The following is an 11,682-nucleotide window of genomic DNA, read 5'->3' on the forward strand; positions in this document are numbered from 1 at the left end:
TGGCCAGTGAGATTGTAAGAATTTAGGAAAGCAGTCCTGTTAGTAGTCGCGGTATCAGAGTCTACCTGAAGTCAAGCGTGTGGGGCCAGTCAGAAGGTAAGACTGTAATCCATACAAATGAGCAAAATGGTTGAGTTTTAAAGGTACAGATTCCTTAATGTGTGCCTAAAACACAAAACCCAGAATCTTCGGCTACATAGAAGAACCACAGAAACAGAAATTACCCCTCAAAGGCAAGGGCACTAATAGTGGGGGCCTACAAAGAAGTATACAGAATAGTCCGTTAAAGGGTTTTTATATTTAAGAAATAAGATTCTATATTTAAGTAATAGAAATATTACTGTTGATAGCAGGTATGAAAAATGGCACACCTGAGGAGTGATGGAAAACTGTGATTTAGCTAGATATATGGATATTATCTAAATATAGATTGAAAGATATATTATCAGAACAAGATGTGTGGATTAAGAGTTTTAGGCCAGATGACTGCTTCATAGAAGGAGAAAATCCATGAGAAAGGAAAATATATTAGGTTTAGTTCTAGGTAATAATAGACTGTTATGTAATATGTTTATGGGTGACTTTCATGCATGTAACACACTCAGTTCAAACTCTTGGCAGGAGGAGACAGAGTAAAGACCTCTGAGGGTTTCTTTGTGTCAGAAAGAGGGAGGGGATAAAATACAAGCTTAGAGGTTGGAACATTGGCTGTTGAGTTTCAGTAGAGGAAAATTTAAGGTGATTGTTTTGGGAGCAAACAATTATCACTATACTGAGTAATTTTTAGTAGCACTCCTCTCTAGAGATCTTTCATTTTGCTACTGTGGCCAAAAAAAGTCAACGAAGTACACATAGCATACAGAAGAGCTTTGGAAGCAAGGCAGGGAGGTGCCCTTGTGTAAAAGCAGGATGTGTCTGCTCTTGGAATGCTTATATGGTTTGGGTCATATAATGAAGCTGAAGAAAGGCCCAAGAAGGCTGTGCCATGGACCAAAGGAATGAATGGAAGCACTTCTTTGCCCTGGAAAGTGATGAGATATGAAGAAACCTACCATTCCTAGGTGCATGACTAGGGGTGGCAAACTAGACCTTGAAAGTTCCTTTAACAAGTTATGTAAGCTAAATATAAGAGAATTTAGCTCTATATTTAGAATTTATCATGAATGATAAGCCATGACCTGCTTGTATCCTGCTAGGATATTTAGGGAGACACACAAAACCATTGCCTCTTTTGGAAGTGTTGCTTCCACTGTCCCATAGTCCATGCTTTGATGTTTCTAACAAAGACAATACTAGGATTGGTAGGCTTGATCTGCTCTAATGCTGAAATTGTACAGTCAGTCCTGAAAGAGACTGGTTGTATTGCTGCGTGATACTGAATATGATCTCTCTTTGGTCCTGTGTTGAAGTTGGAATAGGTTGGAATTCTGCAGCACCCAACGAGAGACTGTCATTAGTTTATCAGGTCCCTTTTGCATGTGGACATTTCCCTGACTTCCCACTGTATAGCCCATAAGGATTTTTTGAGATTTTCTGCTGAGATTCCAATGTACTGTTTCTAGAATATTCTTGAATGCCTAAATGCAGAATTTCATTTCTTAAATATAGAATAAAATATTTCTTAAATATAAAATCCTTTATTTATTTTTACTTTATTTTTAGTTTTTGGCCATGCCATGTGGCTTGCGGGATCTTAGTTCTCCAGTCAGGCCCCACGGCAGTGAGAGCGCAAGTCCTAACCACAGGACCGCCAGGGAATTCCCTAAAAGCCTTTAAAATTCCTTTTCAAAAAAAGGAGTTCATTTGCAATTCTTTTTCATCAGGAGCTAGTTTTCATGATTACCATTTACTTTTCTTGGTATTCATAAACCTGAATGCAAAATAAAGAATAATTTGCCATAACACAACTTAGTCTTCCTGACTAATAAACTATGACTTATTGCCACCCTAAAGTAGGCTCTGTGTAGTGTGTGTCAGTCCATCCACAGCTACGCCCAAAGTAACATTATTATCAGTGATTGGATCATCATTAGCAGCTGATCATATTTTATTTGATCATATTTTAAAAAGCTGGGATAAGTACCTGATCAGATAGATGATAAAATATCAGGCTCCAGAAAGATCTCAGGAGACTGAAACTGTGATCCAAATTGAATATCATAGAACTTAATTTGAATAAATGTCATCTTACACATAGCTCCAAAAAGTCAACTTCCTGAAAGTAAAATTGGAGAGGCAAGATGGGGCAGCTGTGTGTATGAGGAATTCTGAAGGATATTATTACTGTGTCAGTAATTGTTCGGTAAAGGTACACATTGTGACTACAAAAGTTAGTTTAATCTTACATTAAAATGTATCCTAAATAAGCCATTAAAAGTCCCATTCTCTTATGCTGGGTAAACACTCCTTGAGTACAGGAAGCCATCTCTTTATCTGAGGATAATAGGTCCTGGAAAAAAAAGTCCACTTAAAGTTAATCCATTTCAAAAAAAACACCGCTAATCCATTTCAAAGGGTGTGCTGGAATTTTCCATTTGCCCTCTCAGTTTCTACTCTTCATCTTTCTCTACCCTGCTCTGTGCCTAAGAAAACGGATCTATTTGCCCTCTGGCTTCTAATTAGTTTTGGCCATTTGGAGGCACTGGCAGGAGATGAGAGGGCAGGAGGAGAGTGAAGTAAGAATATTTATTTTCTGGCTTCCTCTCTGTGTGATCACAGTGAGTTGGCTGTGTCCTCATTCTCTACCAAAGGTGGCACTCTCCATACGATACTCTCTGGGTTCAAGTCACTGCTGTCTCCAACTGATTCTTCAGTTCTAGGAGAGGTTATGTCTTCCCACTACTGCTAGCCCCAGGGAGTTTCTCTAAAACATCTCAAGACCTTTGTAAATAGTAAACTCTCCTCAACTACCAGTTTGACTGTGCCTTCTGCTTCTAGCCAAGGCCCTAACTGATACAAATTAGGCGAAATGTCATAGTATGAAATGTCATAGTACACAGTAAACAAAATGATAGTTTGATGAGGGATTTTATGTTGAAGATAAAATTGAACATAAAGAAAATAAGTTCATCCTATGTGAACTGAATTTATGTTGTAACTTCAACTTCATATCTTTTTTAGAATAAACAAAGAAAAAAACCTCACAGTTAGTGACAGAATGAGAATTGGATGTCAGGTCTTTGATGCTTTGTTCAGGTTTTCCCCCTAGAATGTACTGTTTTATATGTGGCATTACTCAATAACAGTAAGTTAAATATGAATTAACATGCTAAATTTACTTGAGCTTTTTAAAAATCATTTTTAGAAGCTAGTCAGTTCCTGGCATTGTTATTAGATGTTTAAGGAGTCAGAACTATATAGTAGTATTTGAAATGGACTTTTGGGAGATTAGAAAAGTTGCCTGTGTCAGAAGGCAGAGACCATCATAGATGGAGCGTGAACCAAAATATTCTTCTCTTTCGCCTGGATTTTCCTGGGTGTCTTAACTTCCTTGTGGCAGAAAGGGAAGCTCAGTTTACAGAGGTTGGTGGTTTACAAGAAAATGGGGACTCAAGAGAAAATGTGGTGTAGTTTGTTCATTTTAAGCCTTTTACCCAGTGTGCTTGTCTCTTTATTTAATAAAGGAAAGATCAGTTCTTCAAGGATAGAAAACTTTGGATGTTAAGAGTGCTTAGAGGAGGGTATCTGGATATTTTGCTAAGAGAAGTGATAGTGTAGGATGGGGTTTGTTACTAAATAAATTCTATCAAGATCATATGTTAGTTGTTTTCCAGTTTCACTAAGCATACAAAATGAAATCCAGGTTAACTGAAGAACATGTCTCATTGAGAAAGGCTGTGTAATCTGTCTTAAAATAACTTTAAAATTAGGTGCGATGCCAAGTTATCTAGTGTACTTGGGGTCAGAGGGAGATACAAGATGACCTTGGAGTTGACCCTGAAGACTTTGTTAAAAGTGGCCCACCTACAGATATTTACTGACTATTTATTGAATATCTACCATGTGCTGGCACTGTTTTCAGCATTTGGAATAGCCATGAGCAGGACAGATCCCTTTCTTTAAAGCAGCTTACATTTTAGCTGGGGAGACAAACATAACCAAGTGAAAATAATGAATTTCAGGGAGTTTCCTGGTGGTCCAGTGGTTAGGACTCAGCGCTTTCACTACTGTAGCCCGGGTTCAATCCCTGGTTGGGGACTAAGATCCCACAAGCCGCGCAGCGTGGCCAAAAAAAAAAAACCCATTAAAAAAATGAATTGCAGGCAAGTACTATGAAGATGATAAAATAAAGAAAAGTGTAGAGTGACTGGTGGACTGCCTTAGTTGGGACAATTTAGGGTAGTCTTCCCTGAGATGTTTATGATGACACCTGAATGATCAGGGGCCTGGTTGGAGGATGGTGATGAATGAAAGAGTTTTTATACTCCACTGAAGTTTCAGGCCATCGTCCATCTCAGCGGAAAGAGATGAAATGGTTTATTTCATTTTACATCCAAAATGTTGGTATATTTTGAAATACTGTGATTTACCTGGTGATGAAGTAGATTTGTATTAATTACTCAGATTGCCACCCGGAATTTCTTGTGGCTTGCTTAGGTGCAAAAATAGACCTTGAAATTCTGTTTTAGAATTTAACTCAAGTTAGTAGTAGGCCAGTGAGGGATTGCATACTCTGGTTTAGTGGAGATTGCAAATGTGACACCATGCTCACCTAACTAATGATTTCAGAAACAAGTGTCCCATTGTGTTTGAGTGCAAGTATATGTGTGCTTGTGGTTATATAACCTTCTAGAAAAGGAAAGTGAAAAGTGAGAGAAGTGCCTAATTTCAAGTAGCTTTCTGTGTTTCTGCCTTTTTGCAAAAAGTTGAAGGAAAAGTAATGGAGAAACAAGTTTAGGGAAATCTCTGGCCATTCTTAGTGGGACTGGGGAAAATAAGTTCCTGGACCCTGGAAGTTTGTCCAGGCAGAGTTTGCATAGACACTGACACTGGTGTCTTCCCTCTGGCAGGTGGCTCAATCACAAAGGAGTAAGACAGAAGCGCCTAAATGCCTGGCTGGGAATCAAGAATGAGGATGCTGCTGAGTAAGTTCTCTCTGTACCTTTCTGTCAGAGGGCTTTGTTTCCAGGATAAGACATGGGACTTCTTAATACATCCTGAGTGCTGGTTCTCTTTGTTACTTGAGGACATTTGAATCAAGAACTTTGCACCTCTTTAAATTGAATTGCCTCAAGAATACCCTATAGGCACTTGAGTTCAAAGACCTGATGAACCATATGAAACCTGGATGCTTAAGCATTGCTCATTCAGACATTCATGTGTCAGGTTATTGGATGAAACATGTGAATTCTGTGCTTTCTGCATAATAGCAAATAATAAAGCTGTTAAAAAAAATCCAACTAATTGCAATTCCACTGTCATTTTGTGGTTTAAGATTTAGAAGAGAGTGTTATTCGTGAATTTGCTTTTAGATATAAGTAAACTGATCGTTAGAATAATATTTTAACATTTAATTTTTAGGACCTATTTTATCAATGAGGAAGATGAAAACCTGCCCCATTATGATGAGAAAACCTGGTTTGTTGAGGATATCAATCGAGTACAAGCAGAGGACTTGCTTTATGGGAAACCTGATGGTGCATTCTTAATTCGTGAGAGTAGCAAGAAAGGATGTTATGCTTGCTCTGTGGTGTAAGTCTTCTCTGGGGGTATAACCTTTTGAAAACTTCCTCATTGATTAATAGAAAATCAACCCCTCCTAAAGTTCAGATCAAATTAGTTGAAGTACAATAAAATGAGGAACCATGGCTTAGACCATTAATATTAGTACAAAGAAAACAGTTAGTTGCTTTAAGAGAAATACCATCTGAAATTATTTCGGGGATTTTAATTTAAATGGTAAGCAGACTAGGCCCTGCATTGTTGCTATTGGACTTTAGGTATCTGTGAAAAGTAACTTGAGATTTTCAATTGAAAAGATCACTTAATTCTTTAGTAGTCTCCTGCTTGCCTAACTTGGCCTTCATTGTCATACTAAGGAAGGCTTGATTAAACAACTGTTTTTACTTCAGAAGAAAAACTATCTAAAATTTGTACTTAAATAGTATTCTGTTGAGGTTGTGATAGAAAATGTTGGATGTGTTCTGTAAGATGATCTTATGACTTTGTTTGGAAAAGCCTATTTTCCTTTTAATGGAAAGTGAAGTTCTGGGGACAATTAATCATGCCTCAGTGAGATTTTGCCGAAGTGTTGTATATATATTCCTTAAAAAGGCAACTGTTTTCATTGACAAAGACCATACCTAGAGTGGAGGTACAGTATGATGGTCATGAGAGCAAGGTTTGGGGCCAGATATACAGGATTCAGATCCTGACTCTACCACTTACTAGATATGTGACCTAGGGTAAGTTACTTAAACTTTCTTTGCCTAGTTTCCTTATTTGTAAAATAAGGATAATAATAATATCTACTTAAGGGTTTTTAAAGTATTACTCGAGTTAATATATATGATTTAATATACTTTGATCAGTGCTGGAACATAGTAAATAAATGTTATCTACTAATATTATTATGATAATGATGCTGCTGATGGACATGCCAGAAGGCAAAGATGACAAAATGATTTTGCCCTCAAAGAGGACAAAGTGGTGACGATAGACAAAAGACACTCATATTAACGGAATGCTTAGTGCTTTACATGATCATCTTGTCCTTAGTGGTCTGTCTCTGTCATGCAGTCATAGTTTGAATCCAACTTTACCTGGTTTCAAAGCCCGCATTTTTCTTTTGCACCACACTTTCTTCATTTCACAGTTAAATATCCAAGATAAACAAAATCACTGTGACATAGGTATCACTAGTAGGCTGTGTGCATGAAGAACTAATTCTGATGGAGAAAGAGGGTTGGGAGATTTTGTGGAAGAGGTGGCATTTGAACTGGACTTTGAAAGGATATTGAAAAGTGGGACATCTATGGGCAAAAAGTAAGGCAGGAATTGGATTAGTATTATCCAAAGATAGAGCTACTTGAAACATTTCATTTCTCTCTGACCTGGGCTCAGATACTCAAGTTTATTTGAGTGGAAATGGCAGGAGAAGATGGCTCTTGCAGGATCTGAGATCTTTTAAGAACAATAAAAAGAAGGAAGACAATAAGCCCAGCACATTAGTAGTCCCTCACTCTTATCTAGGTCGTTGGGTGGCAGCCTGTGGGTTAAAGACTTGGCTGGTGGAAAATGCTCCTCAGCAGCTCAGCTAATTCCTGGGAGACCAAGGAGCAGCTTGAGTATCTTGGGGAGCTGTATTCTTTTTCTCCTTCTCCTTCCTTTAGCCACAGACTTAATCAGACCCAAGTCCACAGCAGTGTGGATTTCTGTTGCCTATGAAAACCAACTGCAGTAATATATCATATTGGGGTTCACTTTTGGAGAGATTGGAAGCAAAAGAGTCTGGCATCACAGACTTCCACTTGTTTGTTAGCCACTCCAGCTACAGAAAGCCTGCTTACAGTGATTTCTCAGTTTACTCAGGACATTTGCTGAAGTTAGGGATGTGAATAAGTTCAGTTTTTAAGGAGACTCATAGTAAAATTAAAATGATCATGTAGTAGGAAGTCAAGGCATAAAACTCACTTGTTTTTCCATTTTAATATCTGTAAATGACATTATAAAGAAGCCTAAGAAGAAATTGCTTAACTCTACAGCCTTCTCAGGCTAGAGCCAACAATATATGTGTTTCACTAGGTTAAGGAGTTAGGTAGTGAGCACTTGTGATCCTTATTGTTATTGCCATTTGGGGTAAGAAATTTGATTAGGGATAGAACAATTAGATCAACAAGGAAACAGAAGACTTGAACAACACTATAAAACAACTAGACCTAACAGCCATCTCTAGAACACTCCATCTAACAACAGCAGAATACACATTCTTCTCAAGTGCACATGAAACATTATACAGGCTAGACTCTAGGTTAGGCCACAAGTCTCAATAAATAGGGTTGAAATCATACAAAATATGTTGTCTATACCACAATGGAAAGAAATGAGAAAGTAAAAATAAGGAAATTTGGGAAATTCACAAATGTGGACAATAAATAACACACTCCTAAATAATCAGTAGATCAAAAAAGGAAAACAAGGGAAATTAGAAAATACTTCGAGTTAAAAAGAGAAACACAGGGGCTTCCCTGGTGGCGCAGTGGTTGAGAGTCCGCCTGCCGATGCAGAGGACACGGGTTCGTGCCCTGGTCCGGGAAGATCCCACATGCCGCGGAGCGGCTGGGCCCGTGAGCCATGGCTGTTGAGCCTGCGCGTCTGGAACCTGTGCTCCACAACGGGAGAGGCCACAACAGTGAGAGGCCCACATACCGAAAAAAAAAAAAAAAAAGAGAAACACAAAATTCAAAACTTATGGAATGCAGCTAAAGCAGTGCTAAGAGGGAAATTTATAACTGTAAGCATTTATATTAAAAAAGCTCTCAAATCAATAACCTACCCTTCTTTCACCTTAAGAAACTAAAAAAAGAAGAACAAACTAAACCCAAGCAAGCAAAAGGAAGGGAATAATAAAGATTAGAACTGAATTATATAAAATAGAGAATAGAAAACAATTGAGGAGGGCTTCCCTGGTGGCACAGTGGTTAAGAATCCGCCTGCCAATGCAGGGGACATGGGTTCAAGCCCTGGTCTGGGAAGATCCCACGTGCTGCAGAGCAACTAAGCCCGTGTGCCACAGCTACTGAGGCTGCACTCTAGAGCCCATGACCCACAACTGCTGAAGCCCGCACACCTAGAACCCATGCTCCGCAACAAGAGAAGCCACCGCAATGAGAAGATGACGCACCACAACGAAGAGTAGCCCCCGCTCACCGCAACTAGAGAAAGCCTGCGCACAGCAACGAAGACCCAACATAGACAAAAATAAATAAATAAAATAAATAATTTTTTTTAAAAAGGAAACAATTGAGGAAATCAGTGAAACCAGAAATTGGGATGAACAAATAGTTAAAGTCTCGCGCACACACACATACACACACGGGAGAGAGAGAAGACACAAATTACTAAAATCAGGATGAAAGAGGGGATGCTACTTGTAGTCCTTACAGAAATAAAAAAAAATAATAATGGAATACTATGAATAATTATATGCTAACAAATTAAACAACCTAGATGAAATGGACAAATTCCTGGAAGCACACAAACTACCAAAACTGACTTAAGAGGAAGTAGAAATTCTGAATAGAACTATAACAAGTAAAGAAATTGGCTTCACTGGTGAATTCTACCAAATATTGTAAAAGGAATTAACACAAGTCCTTCACAAACTCTTCCAAAAAATAGGAGAGAACACTTCCTAATTCATTTTATGAAGGCATATTCCTTATGAATATAGACATAAAATTCTTTAACAAAACACTAGCAAAGCAACTCCAGCAGCATATAAAAAGGATTATAAACCATGACTAAGTAGAATTCATCTTAGGAATGCCAAGAGGTTCAACATTAAAAACTCAATGTAATAAACCATATTAATAGAATTAAGGACAAAAATCAACTGACAATAATCTACTGATTATTTCAGTAGACTCAGAAAAAGCATTTGACACTCTTACATGTTAAAAAACACTGAATAAACTAGGAACAGGAGGGCACTTCCTCAGCCTGATAATGAAAAACCCACAGCTAATATCATACGTAGTGGTAAAAGACTGAATGCTTAAGATCAGGAAGAAGACAAGGATGTCTGCTCTCACCACTTCTAATCATTGTACAGAAGGTTCTAGCTAGGGCATTTAGGCAAGGAAAAGAAATAAAAGGTATCCAGATTGGAAAAGAAGAAGTAAACTATTAGAGCTAGTAAATGAGTTCAGCAAGGTTGCAGGTTAAAAGATTAGGATACCAAAAATCAGTTGTGTTTCTATATACTAGCAGTGAATAATCTGAAAATGAAATGAAGACATTCTATTTATAATGGCATAAAAAATGCCTAGGCTTAAAAAAATGCAAAAGCTATACAGTGAAAACTATGAAACATCATTGAAAGAACTTAAAGAAAACCTAAATAAGTGGAAAAACATCCGTGTTCATGGATGGCAGTGCTTCCCAAATTGATCTATGTGTTCAGTGTAATCCCCATAGACAGTACCAGCTGGCTTTTTCCAGAAATGTCAGGACGATCTTAAAATTCATACGAAAATGCAAGGGATCCAGAACAGCTAAAATAACCTGAAAGAATAGAAAAGAGTTGAAGTACACCTCCCAATTTGACAACTTACAACAAAGCTGTAGTAATCAAAATTGTGAGGTACTAACATAAGATTAAACATGTAGATCAATGAATAGAAATGAGAGCCAGGAAGTAAACCCTTACAATTATGATCAGTTGGTTTTCAACAAGGGTCTCAAGACCATTCAAAGGGGAAAAAATAGTCATTTCAACACATGGTGCTGGGACAACTGGTGAGCCACATGCAGAAGAATGAGGTTGGACCCCTACCTCACACCATATACAAAAATTAACTCAAAGTGTATCATAGGGACTTCCCTGGTGGTCCAGTGGTTAAGAATCCACCTTCCAATGCAGGGGACGTGGGTTCGATCCCTGGTCGGGGAACTAAGATCCCACATGCAACAGGGCAACTAAGCCCGGGCACCACAGCTAGAGTCTGCGTGCTGCAATTAGAGAGAAGTCCATGCACTGCAACAAAAAGATCCCGTGTGCTGCAACTAAGACCCGACCAGCCAAAAATAAATAAATAAATATTTTTTAAAAAACCCAAAATGTATCATAGAACTAAATGTAAGAGCTAAAAGATAAAACACTTAGGAGAAAAGATTAGGTATAAATCTTTGTGACTCTGGATTAGGCAGTGGTCTCTTACACATCAAAAACACAGACGACAAAAGAAAAAGATAAATTGGACTTCACTGTAATTAAAGACTTTGTGCATCAAAGGACACTATCAAGAAAGTAAAAAAGACAACCCACAGAATGGAAGGAAATATTTGCAAATCATATATCTAAGCAACTAGTGTCTAATATATAAAGAACTCTTAACAATAAAAAGACAAGTGCCTCAATTAAAAATGGGCAAAGGATTCGAGTAGACACTTCTTTAAAAAAGATATATAAATGGTCAATAAGCATATGAAAAGATGCTCAATGTCATTAGTCATTAGGGAACTGTAAATCAAAACCACCATGAGATACTACAAGGATGATGGTAATCAAAGAGATGGACAATAACAAGTGTTGACAGGGATGTGGAGAAATTAGAACCCTCATACACTGCTGGCAGGAATTTAAAATGGTGCAACCACTTCAAAAAACAGTTCGGCAGTTTCTCAAGTTTAACTTTCTTTTTGGCAGGGTTGGGGGGTGCCATGCCACGCAGCTTGTGGGATCTTAGTTCGCCAACCAGGGATTGAACCCAGGGCCATGGTGGTGAAAGCACTGAGTCCTAACCACTGGACCTCTGGGGAATTCCCAAGAAGTTTAACTTATGACTCAACAGTTCCCCTCATAGGTATATATCCAAGAGAACTGAAAACCCATGTCCATACAAAAACTTGTACATGACTATTCACTATAGCCAAAAAGTGTTAACAATCCAGGTGTCCCATCAATTGATGAATGGACAACCAAATTGTGGCATATCCATACAATAGAATATTACTCAGCCA

General features: G+C 38.1%; 1 protein-coding gene across 1 annotated transcript in view; it reads left to right on the top strand.

Moving 5' to 3' along the window:
- The window catches only part of PIK3R3 (phosphoinositide-3-kinase regulatory subunit 3), an 85,331-nt gene that overhangs the window by 69,398 nt on the left and 4,251 nt on the right, over positions 1-11,682 (top strand). The window contains exons 8-9 of the mRNA XM_019937870.3: positions 5,010-5,084; positions 5,521-5,691. Of these exons, the coding sequence (XP_019793429.1) occupies positions 5,010-5,084; positions 5,521-5,691 (246 nt within the window). The remainder of the gene's footprint in view (positions 1-5,009; positions 5,085-5,520; positions 5,692-11,682) is intronic.

Source organism: Tursiops truncatus, chromosome 1 (assembly GCF_011762595.2).
Source record: "Tursiops truncatus isolate mTurTru1 chromosome 1, mTurTru1.mat.Y, whole genome shotgun sequence".
In the NCBI taxonomy this organism is placed as follows: Eukaryota; Metazoa; Chordata; class Mammalia; order Artiodactyla; family Delphinidae; genus Tursiops; species Tursiops truncatus.